This window comes from Anopheles gambiae, chromosome 2, assembly GCF_943734735.2.
Source record: "Anopheles gambiae chromosome 2, idAnoGambNW_F1_1, whole genome shotgun sequence".
NCBI lineage: Eukaryota > Metazoa > Arthropoda > Insecta > Diptera > Culicidae > Anopheles > Anopheles gambiae.
In genome coordinates, this window is record NC_064601.1 from 4,755,284 (window position 1) to 4,772,934 (window position 17,651).

Genomic DNA, 17,651 nt, shown 5'->3' on the forward strand with positions numbered 1-17,651 from the left:
AATCGTAGTTCACAGCGCTCCGCACTGTATGCAACCAGCAATGCACCATTTTAAATAGGCATTGGGGTTTTTGTTACAAAACGAAGAATATTTTTAGTATTTTATCCGATGAATTGTGAATATAGAAAAAATAGTAATAAGTTATTTAATTAAAAAAACAAACAAAAAAATGATAATATTGAACTTCTACTGCACGTTGCAAGTAAGCTACAAACAAAAAAGCAAGTTAAAAATGCCATTTTCTTGCTTCTGTATCGTACAAATCTTTTGAATACGATAGCGAATAAATTGCTAAAATAAATGGGAATAAAAACAATACAATATTTATTCATATGTGCACGATAGATATCTATTCACTCGTATTCTTTTTCCTCTCTCTCTCTCTCTCTCTCTCTCTCTCTCTCTCTCTCTTTCGATCTCCTTCATATTCTTTCTTTCTCCCTTTATCCTTTCTTCCTATTCCCTTCTACTCTCCCTTCTCTTTCTCTCCCAGCCTTCCAGTTTCCCCATCGTATTTTGCCGAGTTCCGAACTTGCGACCTTCACGCCCGACCAATACAGCACCACACAGCACACTGCACCATCCGCAACCGATTGTAGGTGTGTGTTTACCCTGCAGCACTGTGGCAATCGAAAGCGACGAACCCCTTTTCTCGCTAGAGCGCACCGCACCGCAATGAAGGGGGCTTTCCCTCTCCATAGCGCCGATGCGCGAACGCAAAGCAAACCGGCCGCTGTGCCGCTGAAGAAATGGTGTGGAGAAAAGCACGCCACACCGAAGCGGCAGCGATCGTCCGTACGATCTTGCGCGCGGCCCCGGCAAACCCGATCGAAACGTGCCGCGCACCGGACGTCTTTTGAACGCGAGCGCGTGTGCGTTGTTGTGTGTTGTTTGGGTTTGGAAGCTGCGATCGGCGATTGATCATACATCGTCGCCCGTGGCAACGTGTCCGGCATCTTAGAAGGTTTGTGTGTGTTTGTGTGTGTGGCTGTGTTTGGTTGAAAGTGAGTTTGCATTTATTCGAATCGACAGGCGTAACAAGTGTCAGTAGCAGCACAGACGCTGGCCACCAGATTTAGAATCGATTTAAATTGCATTTTCGCATTCGTTTGTACGCCAGCAACGGTGCTGCACGGGCGAGCAACTTTTGCAACCCCAAACCCCGCGTAAAGCCTTCCCCTATTGCACACACTCGCGACACGCGTGTGTCGTGGATGAAGGTGAAAACGAAAGTCATCTCCCACATCCCGGCCCGACCACCCCGACCGGATTCGAAACCGGAAGTGTGTACATGTAAATATATTTAATTTGCTTGTAGTGCTACATTTCCCTTTGCGCGTGATTTGTACGATCGTGTGCGTGTGTGTGTGTGTGCTTGCACTGCAAAAGATTACATTTCGTGTCGGTTGGGGTTTTTTTGTGTAACTGCTTTGACACCCCAACAAAAAGCATTAAAACGTAAAAGCGAACCTTCTCCCCAAGCAACAAAAAAAGCGTCACAACCGAAACATCCGTCCTTCGAGCAATACGCAATAGCACCGAAGATCCCATTGCATACATATTTAAACCCCAGCCTTTTTTCCTTCTTTCTATCTTTTCTCCTCTGTTTGGGTCTTTACCTTTCTTTCTCTGCATCAGACGGGTGTGTGCGCGCGCGCTTGTGCAATAAATTTCAATTGCGTAAAGTGACGGAAAACGCGGGCAGACGCGTGGCGTGGCGTGTGTGTGGGGTCCGATCCGACCAGAGGGGAGGTGCAGGGTTTCGCATGTGTCGCATGTGGCGTGTATGGCGTGGCCAAACCGAATAAGAAGAAGAAGAAGAAGAAGCAGTACGCAAGCGCCTTATGTAAGAGGGCGCCCGAACCGACATACGACATACACACCGGCGTGTTCGGACCGTTTCGGTTCCGTTAAGTGAAGCAGCCAGCAAGCAAGCAAACAGTGAAACAAATAATAATCTGACGTGCATATCCGTGTGTAGGTTGTGTTTAGCAACGGGGTGCAGTTTCGGTTTTTTGGCGTTTGCACATTTCCGGCATGCGCTTTCGGTGAGTTGCAGTGGAGAGAGAAAAAAAAAAGCAAAAAACGCACACAAACAACAGCAAAAAGCTGTTGCAACCAAGCAAAACCGAAGCCAGAAGATTCCAAAGAAGACACAGTGGGTCCCAGCCGCATTTACGGACGCAAATATCTCCGGAGACGCTTCTGGAGCAACGATGGGATCGGCGGTGCGGCAAAATGTGCTGCCACTCGCAGCGGGTAAGTGCAGCTGGCAAGATTTTCTGGCCATTTTATTAACCGTGTCGCCGGTCGCCGGTGCAAATGAGCATGAGCAGCAGCAGCAGCTGAGATGATCTTCCGACTTTATGTGGGGTCTCCAAATTTGGGAAGTAACGGTAGTTTTATGTGCGCATTAAAAAGCAAAATGATGAGAATGATGACTGTACGAACAATTTCCACACACACACACAAACAAAAAATGTCGATCTTATTGGCCTTATTTCGAACTTAATTCTAAACCGGAATTTGAGCTCCAACCGGTAGCACTGAAGTGAACACGTTTCATCCCGGATATGTCCGTAAGTGTCTTCCGTGCCGCCGACGCACGCTGCAGTTTCGAACCAAAAGATCCCGATCGTAACGCAACACACAGAGAGAGAGTGTGTGTGAGAGAGAGAGAGGTGAAAATATCGCAGTACACGATCATCACGACCTTTGCGTGCTGAAACCCATCATCGTGGGACATCAGGGGAGCTCTTGAGGATTTGATATCCAGGCGGGAGGGAAAGAAGATCCGATGCAAAGGAAGTGAGTGCACCGGAAGTAAAGTTGGCCTTTCGCCCATTCGGGCCGTCACTTTTGACACAGGCAGGCGCAGAAGTACGCGAGCACATTTTCACTGCACTCTACTCTACTCGTCTGCGTTGCCATGGGTGATGATGGCGGGAGGCGAGCGCTCCTCACATTACATGCACCATTGCAATTGTTGCATTGTTTGCAACGGATTGGTGCATGGAAATGAAGCCAGTTTTCAGGGAAAGTGGTGCAACTTTATGAGGTGGATTAATCGCGTGGCAGCGATCTGTGGTCGGGCTAGGAATGGGCTTACGAAAAGAAAACATTCCGCCAGATATGCATCAAAATGTAACAATGATACACGGTTGCACATTGTGTTTGCGCAGCTTTGCGCAGAGCGCGCGATTTAATTATCCCATAACGGCATGATTCATAGATATTTTTTTTTTAAATTTTTATTGCCTTCTGCTTCTGAGAGCAAAAAACCATTTATGAGCCGAAATAAAATCACAGATTTTAAGCACAGTCTTCCCCCGTAAGTCACACTTTCCCGCTCGGTTGTAAAAGCCATACATATATGCAGTATCCCCTCAGTTCCGATTAATCACGTGGCAAACGAATGAAGAAGTCTGTAACAGCCACCTTCACATGGCGTGGACATCGCCCCTGAGTGTGTGTATATGACTCATCGCTCAGCTTGGTTTGGGCCCGGTGAAATGGAAGTAAAGCGTGTTGCATGTTTGATTAGCCTTAGCTCAGGCGCATTGCGCAACAGTGGACGTTCCCGCATTGTCGAGTCTGTCGAAATCATCCGCTGCAGGGGTGGAGGGGAGGTCTTGGAAGTGGGTCATCGCAACGTTGGCCTCCAGACCGAGGTGGGACCATTTTGCTGTCATACTTGCTGGAAGCTGTCGTTCACCTTCGTGGGCTTTCCCGCGCGGTCGATCTGTTTCGCCGCAAAGGTCCGGGTGGCGTGTTTCTTTCTCTTGCGAAGGAGGAGGACACGTCGCACAAGTACGTCCGGATTGCATCACTGGTGACTGGTGACGATGATGATGATGGTGAGTGTAAAAGTGCAGCAAACGGATACTGAGACATTTAACGTTGCGTTTGCTTTAATTATGGAACGCTGGATGGTGCAACGCTTTAACACACAAAAAACCCAACCACTATAATGGCACTCTTGCATTGGGTTGCGTTCGAAGTTCAAAACATTGCTCGAAAAGCAAAAACCTTGTTCGGGGTTTGCTGAATATTTATGAGCTTTCTTTTCGGATTAAGAAATGATAATTGGGCAAACGGCTACCGGACGTTGGAAGGCATTCAAAAAACACACTCTTTCATATGTGCAGAGTTGCCAGAGTGCTTGGTTTGGTGGCTAATTATCATTGACGGGAGCTGAGAATGGAGGACAGGATCAGTCTTTACTGCTGGCAGGACCTTGGGCAGGTTATTTGCATCGTTAAAATCGATTGTGGAAAGACATTAAGCATGAAAGCATTGGACAGGTTTGGAGAATGTTATTAATCGCTCTCTTGTAGCAAATTGATATTGGTACATTAAAGAGCGCAAAAACATCCCCGCTGCGTGTAACCTTCAGCCCCGGGTTTGTGACCCCATTTCCGTGCGCTTGGGGTCACACAGCACTGGCCCGTTGCCAACCGTTGCCCGCTGCAGCCAGGAAGGCGAGTGAAGTCTTCTGTCCCGAAGATTGTGAACGTTCCCGCCGTTTTGGATGACTTTCCTGCTCATCTCAGCTTCGAGCTCGAGAATGCAGGTCACAGGCGCTGTCATCATTTCTAGAGTGCCGGTGCCAACAACCGTTTTGGATGGATCGTGCTCCAAAAAGGGGGTTCCAAACACGCGTGGATAAAGGGAGTTCCAAAATCATATCAGCAAAGCAATAAACCAAAAATAAAACGACCTCGTGAGCGTGAGAAGAAAAGTATGTTGTAGTTAACCTGATTAGTATCTGGGTATGAGATTGTTGTTGTTTTTTTTTTACGGGAAATATTTGGCAAAGCAGCATAAGCAAAGTGGACACAGAACCGAGTGTCATAAATTTGCTACAAACTGGAACAGCCCCCACACGACGGCTGTAAAATGAAAAGCAAAAACCGAGCACGAGCGGATAGAAAAGTGTAATAAATTGTGGTGCGAAAGCAGTTAAACAATCAACACGAATGGCGAGACGTTTCACAATCCATAGAGTAGGCCTTGACGTAAGACGCCATCGATTTTTTGTTGTTGTGGCGATGTTGCTCTAGTTTGAGAGCTGTCATTCGTTTAGTGCACGAACCACTGTCAACAATATCGGTATTAAGAAGTCTGGGGGGGGGGGGGGGGGAATCGAGCATACAATACAGGGGTTTGCCAGGAGTTCTCATAGCTGTGGGACACTTTACTGACTCTTTCCTCCTTGAAATGAACTTACTGTAATAAGAATTGGACTCTATAGCACCGTTGTTGGAGTAATCCAATAGGAATTTTCTAGGAGCCTGTCCAAAAAGGGTGCCAAAAGAGTCCAGTTTCTATCATATGAAGTTCACTTCACATATGAAAGAGCCAAGGAACTGTCCGACAACTAGGAGAACCCCTTAGAAAACCCTGTAACGAGCCTCACAGCGTGTTTATAGCGTTATAAGTGGAAGTGTTTCAACGGAATCTGTCGTCGCTTTCTTACAAAATGAAGCCATTTACAACAATGTTACCCTAATTTGTTGAACAAACTAACAATTTGCATAAAACACCGTGCAATTATCCCGAGCAGGCTGGTTCACTTCGTGGGATACTTTCGTGTGAAACCCCGTGCCACCCCATGTCCATGTAAGTGTGTGTGTGTGTTGCAAACCCACTCTGACCAGCATCTGATCTATCACGGTCAATCACCAAACCGTTATCGCCGTTTAATAAAGCGATAAACTTTAACCGCCGGAAAATGAAAGCCGTCAGCGAATGGGGGGGAAACGCGAAAGAAAGAGATAACTTTCCGCGAAGGGAACTCTGTATGTGTGTGTGTGTGCCTAGTGTTTGTGTGTAAAATCCGAAACCTCCGAGCATCTGTCGTCGTCGTCGTCGTCGCCTCATCATCATCGTAGTTGGCGGTTCCCGCTGGGTCGAGGGCGGTTTTGTGCGCTCATGAAATATTCATCATGTTCCCAACAGGTTGAAGTACCCATGGACGTGACCGTGTGTGTGTGTGTGTGTGTCTGTGTGTTCATCATACGTATCATTTTATTTCTTGTTCGTTTGATGGCAGCAACTGTGCGTGTGTGTGTGTGCGACTCTTTTTTTTTATTGCCATCCAGTGGATCCATTCCATCATCTGCTTGCCGTTCCTGTTCGTCACGGTTGACCCCATTCTTCACGATCGCATAACCGGCTGGATAATGCCGGACGTCCCTATTCCCCGTCTCCCCAAAGGAAGAATGTTTTGCTCTCCGCAAGGGTCCCGAAGGAACCGCACAAAAACACCGTACAAACGGTGTGAAAACACTTACATCCGCGAATACAAAGCGCTCACAAGGCGTGCGCGTGCGCGCGGCCGCTCGCGTTTGATGCAAAAGGTTGGCTCGAAGCGCAAACGCTCGGAGGCTCATGTCTGTTGGAGGGCTGTTAGGCGTGCTAATCGTACGAGGATCGTTAGCCATTAGGACAGATGTTGAAGATGGCATTAGTTATGGTATAAGAGAACTCTTGAAAAAGCGGCGAAATGATTCATCATAATAAGGTTGTCCAATTGCTAAGATATCATCAAATAGACCTTAATTTCATACTGTTAACATGTTGTAAATATAGCTAGAAAGACTTGTTAGGGACTGCCATCAAAACTGAAAAAGGATTCCTCTTCTATTCCATACCTACCTCAAACAAAGCTAGTGATTATTCAGTTCATTCACATTAGGAGCTTCTTCCGTTGAAGTTTTCAGTAGCCAGAAGATGAAATTTATTGTAAAATCATTCAAATTTACCTTACCAATGTAAATGAAACCTTTCCTCCTGCTTCGTTATCGGGTAAAAGATGGGCAGGAAAACCCCTCCCTTCCCATCAAAAACTGAACCATCAATGGGGAAAAGACCCTGCCCGATCCCGGTGGGTCGGTTACCCCACTCCAAAAACCGCTCCGTTTAATTAGCTTTCAATATCTTCCGAAACGCACCGGCACCACCGGCCGCAGCTTCGTTAACTGATTCGGCATCCAGGGTTTGAAGCTTGTTGAAACTGCCACAACCATTTTCACCAAACCTGGGACACCACGGTTCATCCCCTTTATCACCCATGTGTGTGTGTATCCGGTCCGGTTCCGGCGGTCCGGTTTGGCTCCCCGTACATGGCGCTTCCGGCAGCTGGTTTTCAAACTAAAAAGCTCGTTTCTCTCCACCTCTAAAGTGAAAGAGACAGCAGCAGCACAAAACAAAAACAAGCAAAATATTGGGGGAAAAAACCGGGTAAACCCCACGGGCATTGAAAACGGCGAGGAAGGAAGATTTCGCGCTGATTAATCGATTAGATAAATGTGTGTCTGTCTGCCCGTTTGTCCGTTGGTGCTCGGGGAAACCGGTGGCAAAATAGGGGGCCGTCTGTTTGTCCATCCCACCGGGCCCCTGGCTCTGCCGAAGCTTTCTTTGGCGGTTGTGCGTTTCTTCACCTCCTTTTTTTCCACTTCCAAATACGGGGGCACGTGTGGCCCGCGGTTGATCGATCGTTTAAGAAGCTGTACCCCTTTTTTTTGCTCTTCTCTCTCTCTCGCTGTATCGATCGATCCCTGGGGGAAGGTTGAATAACGAACCCTATAGACGGAGAATCGGAGAAGAAACAAGAAGAAAAAAGAAAAAGAAAAAAAAAAACAGATCGCAAACAGCTAGACAGACAGCGGCCAAATGGTTCGCTGGCCGGCGCCCCGGCGCTCCGGCGCTCGGTGTCTTTTCACTTTCGTTCGCCTATCATAACCTCCTCCGGTGCTTCGGCTTCGGTGCGATCATCAGCCGAACGCCATTACGCGGTTGCTGCGCTTTCATGGCCATTTGTACGGCCCCCCAAGGAAGGTGTACGTGTGTGTGTGTGTGTGTGTGTGTATGTGTTTTGTGGAGTTACTGCTGCACTTCCTTCCACTTCCGCGATCATCGTTCCAGGCGCAAGGTGCATAATTGCGGACGAAATGGTGTAATAAAAATTGACAGCCGGCTAAAAGTGACAGTAATTGACGATCGAACTCCTCCCCCTTCCCCCTCCTCCCCCGCCATCATTGAGGCAGGAAATGGAGGGGAAGTAGGGGGTGGAGAGCAAAGTGGCGCCATCTAATCGGTGATCGGTGAGTTGATGGGCTGGCGCCAAACACATCCACATCCACGTGCGTGCGTGTGTGTGTGTGTGTGTGTTTTTTTTTTGCTGCTCACCAAACAACCTTTCCCGACACTTCCTTTCGCTTGGTGGCCACACGCCAGAAGTGATGTGTTTTCAATGTGTTTTTTTTTGTGTTGGTTTCCTTATTGCTATCTACCGCTGGAGCTTTTATTGATGGGACGATTAAAAAGACATTTTAGCGAAAAGGAAAGGACGAAGGGAAGGAGGTGCTTCTCATACATGAAGGAAAGGTCCCCCCTTTGATGGGGCCTTGTGCTGCTATGATTGTGCCCCTGTGCCACGGAAGTGCAATGCGGAAGCGTGGACAAAGTGCTGGAAAAAGGCATCATTATTCTAGCATTACATAGGAGCTTGCTTTCATAATTAGTGCCTTAACCCTCACCACCCCCACCCCCCTCCCCGTCCCTTTTCTAATTGGATGCACACTTTCACCTGACCTTCGGCGGGGCGGCTCCACGCTGTGTAATTGAATGATAAGCATTGCCACACAAAGGGCAATGTAAATGTGTCAATGTAATGGTCCACAATCAACATCAGATTTAGTTGCTCAACCATCCTCTCACCCCAAAAAAAGGTAACGTAATAATAGCACCAACCCATTGCAATTCGGATGTGAGCATTTCTGCATCGTAGTATGCCGGCTGTTTGTCCAAAGCTGCGCGTACAATCAACCTGCCCGCCAGCCTGCTACGATGGTTCGATTACGCGCGCGATCGGCCACTGTTCCGGCACGATGAGCTCTCGCTTGGTGCTGTTGCTGTTGTTGTTGTTGTTGTTACTACCTCCGAGCCTCAAGGGGGGGGGGGGGGGGGGGGATAGGGGCTTCCCATTTCACCGTTGATATGATGCCGGAACGAACGAAGTGCAGCAGTCATGCTACATAATTCCGTACCGTATCATTATCAGCGTGCGGCCCAAACCGTTGTCGGTGGAGGATATCTCCTCCGCTCCTGCGCGGTTGTGCAATCTCTTCGGTTTATTGTTCGGAGAGGCCATCATTATTAGGAGGAGGAGGAGGCGGCCCGGCAGTCGTTGCCGTCCTGCCGAATTGAAAAGGGAAATGAATGTGTTTTCTGCCGTGTTGTTGGTTGTTATGCACGGGGAGAAAGGGGTAAGATACCCGGGGAAGTGGGTAAGGAAAGGATGGGGGGGGGGGAGGTGACGCTCATTACTGATTACTCGGCTCGGTGTGGTGTGGACTAATGGCCCCAAAAAACACACACAAATACATCCAAAAAGGCAACGGCAAAACACTGTACCACTCCAAATGTGAGCAAGCATTTGGCGAACACTGTAAATGTACGAAAGCGATGGTGCAACAAAGAAACAAAACAAGCGAGACCATTGTGAGGTGAAGAAGAAATGATAAACGGAGTACGATGTTTATTTGTTTGTGTGTTTTGTGCCTTCTTTCATGGTATGTTGCATGGCGAAACGACGATGGGCATGATTGTGTGCCGGGGAGGAGCGGGAGTGACCGAAGGAAAGAAGGAGGAAAAAGAAAAAGCCCGCATCGCTTAAAAGCAAATGCAAATATTTGCAAATGACGCGTGGTCGGGGGGGGGGGGGGGAGGGAGAGAAAGAGAAGGTCAACAGGCGAAGAAACAACAGGGAAAGGTGAAACAATAAAACAATTGCAAAATTGATCACACAAAAGGAACGGGAAAGAAAGAAAGGTGGCACGGGAAACGATGGCTCACCAAATGGTGCCATTGCTGAGAGCTTTTTTGAGCTTGAGCTTGGTGCACCAATGTTACACCACGCAATGGCTGAATGAAAGCGAAACGTGTGCGTTGTGTCGCGTGTCACCGCTCCTCACGAGCGGCGGTTCGGTCGTGCCTGTGTCTGCACAATGCACGGTACCTGGTTTTGGTTAATGTGTGTTTCGGTTTGATTTCGTAAGGTTCGTCTGGAGCAAGCTTTCTCGTTCATCTGTTGCGATTTAATGAACTGGAGCCTGCAACCACAAGCAATCACAAGTTGTAGGTGAAATTGTTCCGCTCGCTGCCATTGGTGGATGAAGATGAGCCCAAACTCCAGGAGATTTGGCTGAGAGATGTTGGACACTCATCGTAACCTACTAAATGAGCGATTTTTTATACGGGAATCTTTACGCTTCGTGCTGCAAAACAGGACAAAAGCTTGTTGGCGAAAGACGCAAGTCACCGAGCGTTGATTGGATTGAATGATCGATTGTTGACCTCGTTCAGCAATGATATGACACCTGTAAAGAGGGTTGAATGTTTGCTAACATGAGATCAGATCATCATGGTCAGATGGGAATAGGCGTTTGAGGTTATTTGGTATGAGGAATTATGATAATAGGAATTGTTAGAACTTGTTAGAGAATGTCTCAAGAACCTTGTAATTTCTCATTTCTGACATGCAGGTGATGTTGAGGATGTACGTTATGATAAATTTGAAAAAGATCCCCCTTGTGATGTTCCGGACATCTCTCTCAAGCCCATTAAAAACTCATCCAAACTCGAACACTCTCGATTTTTGTTATTTAATGTAAAAAACCTCCACCAGCAGCAGCTGACGTTTATCACCTGCTGGTCAATCACTGAGTCCCCCCAAAAAAAACCACCATTTAGATGCCGTTACTTTCACTTCTAACTTCTGCTGCGATACGCTCCGATTCTGGACGTTCTTGGAGCGGGAGAACATCTAATGGTAGCGTGCGCAGCGGTGTCATTCCATGCCGGCTCCATGGAACCGGTTTTTGTGGCTGATGACCTAACGGAAGATGAATGGTACTGGAAACGTAAAAGGCCAGGTTCTGCCGCTGCCGTAGAAGAAAAGCATGGGAAAGAGAATTGATTTTACTTTCCCTCCTTGCCAGGGTGTCGAATCTTCATCTCGGGGTGAAGAATGTGTTGATTCGTTTCGTCGGATTTTACCTTTCCAATGGTTGGAGCCCGGCGGCATTCAAGCTAGAATGCTGATTCTCCAAGCATCGTTAGTGAAGCGTACGGAATTTCACTTCTAAGTGTATCCATTTTTCACAAGAACTTAAGCCATAAAATATAAAGCAAAGGCATGGGCATTAGCTTTGTACACGCGCGTGTGTCTAACAGATGTGTAATTTTAAATTACGGAATGAAAAACACACCAACAACGTACAAAAACCAATGCACCTCACCCGAAACAAAGCGACACAGTTGAGCGGGGGATGATCGTGGATCGGAAGCGAAGGAACTCCGCATCTGGGTTTAATGAAAAATCCGAAACCGTAACCACGGAACCACCATCACCACCACCATTGCAAGCGAAATGATTCATAATTCACTTTCACTGCACTACTTAGATCTTAGGCGGCCGTGCGGCGTTCCGCAACCCGTAGCAACGCGAGCGCGTCATTTGTGGTTGTCGTTTGTGTCGGCGCGGTTTGTTTGTCTTTACCCTCTCCGCGTGGTTTTGGCGGTGTATTAAGCGTAATCGGTAATGATTCAAAGTTTGCAAAGAACGGGGGTGAAGTGGGATGAAGTAAGAAGCTTCAGTACCAGTACCGCAGTGCTGCTCCCGCACCCACGTGCAGCCGACAACGGAGAGAAGCATAATTTTGTATCCATTTTGTAGTTTTGCGCATTGAAGGGATGTTGGCAGTTGGAAGGGCTCGCTTCAAAAATTCGGATGTTGAATTTCTATAAACAAATTCCATCTTTACACCCCGGCTGTTATGGTGTTATGTAGCTGCTGCTGGGTCTGTTGCTGTACAATTTAAAGCATGTCCAACGCTTCCGCACACACACACAGACACGTGGGCCCACGTGCGCAAAGGAGCATTCCGTACAGTTCGTTCGGTGCTGCGGTGTTTCCTGCTTTCTCCGTCAGGGTCGCCCTCCTTCCACGTGCTGCACCATTTAATGTGTCTTATTTTCTGCACTCACGTGTCTTGCAGAACATGGCCACGGTATGGTGGCCAGCAGCAGCTGGGAAGGTGGAGGGTGTATAATAATAATTTAACATTTTATCTGCTACCCACCTTGTGCGCTTTTTCGTTCAGCCTGGGAGTTATGGGTGGAAGGGTCATGAAGTTTTCGGAGGAGGTGGATGGAGTTGCATTCAGTACGCCCCGTAACATATGTCGGGGCTAATGTGTAGTAAACGGTACTGACGAGCGGGATGAAAACGAAAGTTGAAACATAACCTGTACATGATTACTTTCGCAACTTATTCGAGCTACTGTTTCCGGGTGTTGCAAAGGGGAGGTCTTTTGTTTTCGGACTTCACTTCAAGAGCGTAGAGAGCCTGTTGGGGAGCTTGTTTTGGGTAGTTAAAGTAATGCATATGTGTAGTCTTATAGGATTTAAACGTGTCGTCCCTAACGACCTCCAATATCCCGCATTGAAAAACAAACAATAAAGACTAATGCCGGTCTTCCGTCAATGAATGCCTCAGGTCACGTATCGGCAGATAATCCGCTTAGTGCGGATTTGATAGGAAAACCTCCCATCGCGGTAGCCATGAATATCAATTGCACGAATTGCCCGGGTTACTTTGACGCCTGGGACGCAATATAGGTTTGAAGAATCCCTTCGGCTGACATTTGCCTTGACGTGTGCGTGTTTACGCTTGCATTACGTGACAACACTGGCACTGAGGCCCGTCCAATATGGTTCACATTGCGCAACGCAACATACACGTTTGTCCTCCCCGCAGCAGGCAAACAAACCCGTGCAGCGAACCATCAACGCCAACCCGCGTCACCGTTGCCCAGTTCCGGATGCCCTGCAGACATTAAAAAAAAAACACACACACAGACGTGCGCCATGAAACGCGTTCCGCATTCGCGTGTTCGGAAAGATGGATGTGTGGATGTGTGTTGAGTTTGCAGTGGAGAAGAAAGTGGCCTAAATTCGCGAAACCGGTTAGCCGGTGGGTCCCCCCACCCCTCCCCTCGATTACTTAATGCCGTTTGTATGTACGGGGTTGGGGTGGAAAGGGATTGTTGTGTTTGTTGTTTTCTTTCTTTGTAATGTTTTTATGCTACCCTCACACGAGTTAATAATGATGAATTCTACTTCTTTTCTTCGTTACAGTGTTGCTGGTGACAGCATTGCTCCTGTCCCACGTCCTGGTGCGGGGCGACTCTTCGCACGGCGCAAGGGGCCGGGGATCACCGGCCCTGATCGATTCCGGCATTCGAGGTAAGCGGTCGTTATGGCGTGTGCACACCCAAACTAGAGGCTTATGAGTTTTCTTTCCTTCCTTTCCTTTGTGCCACGTGCCAAGCTGGGTCACGATTGCCGGTGGTTCCTGTTGCCGGAGCGAAGGTGACGAAGCTACGGCCGGTGGGCAAGCAGCGTCCCGCTGAAGAGGAGGACGATGATGACGATGACGACGATGACGATGATTACTTTGACTTTGGACTGGATGACGATGATGATGACGATGATGATGATGACGAGGAGGAGGAGGAGGAGGAGGAGGATGAAGAAGAGGAGCAGCTGGTGCCCTCTGCTCCAGTAAGACCAGAACTTCCGGTGGAAACGAGCACCACCCGAGCGAGATTGCTGTCCGATGCGGCGTTTAACAAGATTTCCGAGACGCTCGGTGCGCTCAATACGGTCGGGCGGTACATTGTGAACATTACCAAGGGACAGGAAGCGAGTGCCATCACGCAGGTGGATCCGGGCACGAAGGAAACGGTCCCGGAAGCACTGCTCACCCTTACGAAGACGGTTCTCGGGCAAAACATCACCAAATCGTTCGAACCACTGATCAAGCGTGTGGGCACGGGTGGCGGAGAGCAGGAAACGGTCAGTGCGGTCACTTCCGCATCGCTGGTGATCGTGTCGTCCAGTACGCCGGAACCTGCCCTTGCAACGTCTACGGTGGAATCGCTCGCCGTGGCACAGCGGAAGGAAGACAACGAGGTGACGCTCGGAGGTGGCGTGACGGAGACTAAGATCACTAAGGTTCCGGCCAGTGGAGCAGTGTCGGAGCAAAAGAAGAAAAAGAAGAAGAAGAAGAAGAACAAGGTCAAGCGCAAGGATCCGGCCCATCAGGAGGTTCGCACGACGACGACTAGCACCACGACGCGCAGACCGGACCCGGCCCCAAGCAGTAAGTAGAGCCAATGGTGGTAACTCTTACAATTCTTCTGAAATGGTGTTCTTTCCCCCAATTTTCAGACAAGATCGTTGAATCGACAAAGGACATTGAAAACCGGTGCCGCACACCGGACGGTCGCCCGGGAAGGTGTGAAGATCTGAGCACCTGTCCGGGGTTGCTGCTCGATCTGAGCCATCTGCGCGAGTCACTCTGCTTCAAGAGTCTGTTTGTGCCGGGCGTTTGCTGTCCGATCACGACGACCAGCACTGTGCTGACGACACCACGGCCACCCTCTCGGCCCCAGCAATCCGGTGGCAGCTTAGTGCTCAGCCCGGTCGCTAAACCACCGGCCACGACCACAACAACGACGACGACGACGCCCACCACCAAACGGCCGCTGGTACCGGTGTACACCGTCTCTCCCGGCGAGGAGGGCAGCGCGTTATTGTCCGCCACGCTGAAACCGATCGACAACATCGTCGATCCGGACGACTGCGGTCAGCAGGAGTACTCGTCCGGCCGGATCGTCGGTGGCATCGAGGCTCCGACCGGCCAGTGGCCCTGGATGGCGGCCATCTTCCTGCACGGCACGAAGCGGACCGAGTTCTGGTGCGGTGGATCGCTGATCGGCACGAAGTACATCCTTACTGCGGCCCATTGTACGCGCGATTCGCGCCAGCGACCGTTTGCCGCCCGCCAGTTCACCGTCCGGCTGGGCGATATCGACCTGTCCACGGACGGGGAGCCGTCGGCACCGGTGACGTACAAGGTGACGGAGGTGCGGGCCCATCCGCGGTTTTCGCGCGTCGGTTTCTACAACGACATTGCGCTGCTCGTGCTGGACAAACCGGTTCGTAAGTCAAAGTACGTCATACCGGTGTGTCTACCGGGGCCGAATCTACCGTCCAAGGAGCGGCTAGCAGGTACGAGAGCGGCGGGAGTCCCTTTCAAAACCCGTGGAGGATATTAATCGTTCCGTTTTTGGCGTTTTTTTTTTGCAGGACGTCGAGCAACGGTAGTCGGCTGGGGTACGACTTATTACGGCGGCAAGGAGTCGACGAAGCAGCAGCAAGCGACCCTGCCCGTCTGGCGCAACGAGGACTGCAACCGGGCGTACTTCCAGCCCATCACGGACAACTTCGTGTGCGCCGGCTTCTCGGAGGGCGGCGTGGACGCGTGCCAGGGCGATTCGGGCGGTCCGCTGATGATGCTGGTCGAGGCGCGCTGGACGCAGGTCGGTGTCGTCTCGTTCGGCAACAAGTGCGGCGAACCGGGCTACCCGGGCGTGTACACGCGCATCAGCGAGTACATGGAGTGGATAAGGGAGAACACGAAAAAGTAAAGGCCATAGTGTGTGCACAGGAGAGTGCGGGGTGGGGGATGATAGGTCCCTTTCGGATGATGGTGTCCGGAGCACCAGAACAGTCCAGTAAGCGTAGAGTTTGGCAGTTGTTGGTTGTTTTCGGTTTTTTGTATATAATTTATTTCTGTGTAATCCATCCCTTCTTTCCCCAACTTCCTCGCAAAGTTCTTACGTTTCGGCTAGCCTCTTCCCTCCCCCTCCCCCTCCCCCCATTCTCCAGGTTTTCTTTTGCGTTTTGCGCTCCGCTCGGTAATCAATTAGTTGTTAGCCCAGCTTTATTCTTTTATGTTTGTTTATCCTAATTTATAAACTAACTTATACGAGACCTACGCATCGCTTAGTAAGTTGAGAGACAGACAGAGCGAGAGAGCGAGAGAGTGTGAGAGAGTGGTGTGTTTCTGAGCATTCCTGTTTTCTGAGCCTTCCTGCGTCTAATTGATAACGGCGAGAAGGATAGGGCAACGGAGGGCAGTAATAGCAGTAGTGAGCGTGAACGAGGCGGAAAGTTCAGCTTCATAATCAATTACATAAGGTAGAATAAGTATAACAAACGGCAAACGGCTCTTTAGCGTCGAGCAACGGTGCGACGAGCTGGGCTGGAAAGGTGGAACAACTGGTGGGAGCGAAGAGCGCTTCAACCCTTTTCAATATGCATTAATGGAAACAACAAGAGCTCGCGCAACACAGGCGAGGCGAGACACGCACGTCACGGACGAAATTGACGAAAATGTGGAAAAACAACACATAGCTTTCCCAGCCCAAAACGGTGAAATATTTCAGTGAAATTAAATGAGAAAACACGCGCGCATTTTGCAACATATACTCAACGGTTGTTTCATTTTGTATGTTTTTTTACATGCTATTTCTTAAAGTGAAATGCACTTTTGTTTACATTCCATCTCACACCCTCTCCCTCTCTCCCCCCCCCCCCCCTCCTCACCCGCTGTACAACAACGTACCCTTTTTAACCCCCTTCCATTCCGAATTGTCCACCCATTTCTGATGCAGGTTTTTGTACCGCCACCCATCTACTACCGAGCGCTGGGATCTACAAAGAATACCCTTCCCTTCCCTTCGTCTCATGGCACGTTGTCATAGTAACCACCGAAACACACTGCTCTACTGATCAATATAGACATTCGACGATCTTTCCCCCCCTAGTAGCCACGAGGGTGGTAGTAGGGGGTGCATTGGGGCGGGGCGGGAAATTGTTTGAGTTGGGGCTTTCTTCCTTTTTGTTTTGTAACATGAAACGTTTAAAGATTCGACACTAGTATTTTACACAAGTACATCATTACGGTAGCTACAGTACGGATACGACGTCCCTTCCGACATTTCCCTTTCCCTGGTGCTGATATATGTATCATCTCCCCCCCCCCCCCTCCCTCCCCTCCGTATTTACTGCCAACCCGCACAACGATCAAATGTTACATGCAGGGTGCAGGGGATTTTTCTGTGTGTATGTGTGTGTTTGTGTGTGTGATTAGTTCGCTTTGCTAGGCTTTCATTTTTAATGGACAACATTTTGCTTGATGGTATTTCAGTAGTGCACCTTCGCGGGAAGCAGTGGTTGCAGTGCCGCGAAGGTAAGTGTTTTGTGTCTTGATTGTGTGTGTGTGTGTAAAGTGGCAAACACTGTGGAAGATGCCAATTTTGGTTTGGAGCTCGCTCGCCTTATCATAATTAGCTTTGCATTATGAAGCTAGCCTTCGCCGCTCTCGTACTCGTTGCAAACCAGCGTCAAGCTAGGCCGTGTATGTGTGTGTGTGTGTATGTGTTTGTTGTTCTCCTTTGTGTGTGTGTGTGGGTACGATCTCCCCGGGTACGACATAACATTGTTCGTTAAAATCTGGAGCTATTATGTGTATCTTCATTTCATGTTTTCTTTTTTTTCTTTTTTTGTTTAATGCACAGCACCATAGTTACAAGGTTTTTTCTTCTTCTTCTTCTTCTTCTTCATTTTTTAACCTCCATGTTCAACATCAACCACCGGTCACGTAGGAAAAAAATCTACAGTTGTATGCTTATAGACAGATTGTTTTGACACCTTTTTGCCATATTTACGTA

General features: G+C 49.0%; 1 protein-coding gene across 5 annotated transcripts; it reads left to right on the forward strand.

Moving 5' to 3' along the window:
• Window positions 1-785: 785 nt before the first annotated feature.
• Window positions 786-16,380, forward strand: LOC1281744 (uncharacterized). Of its 5 annotated transcripts, none has more exons than XM_061663551.1 (6): window positions 786-1,004; window positions 1,639-2,259; window positions 13,207-13,314; window positions 13,400-14,233; window positions 14,302-15,144; window positions 15,223-16,380. In XM_061663551.1, the coding sequence occupies exons 2-6, from the start codon at window positions 2,217-2,219 to the stop codon at window positions 15,561-15,563; spliced, it is 2,169 nt and encodes a 722-aa protein (XP_061519535.1). In that variant the 5' UTR covers window positions 786-1,004; window positions 1,639-2,216; the 3' UTR covers window positions 15,564-16,380. The 5 variants fall into 5 exon arrangements, with proteins under 5 accessions (XP_061519535.1, XP_061519534.1, XP_061519537.1 ...); XM_061663550.1 differs by having other exon boundaries at window positions 1,982-2,259; XM_061663553.1 differs by having other exon boundaries at window positions 786-964.
• The last annotated feature ends 1,271 nt before the right edge of the window (window positions 16,381-17,651 follow it).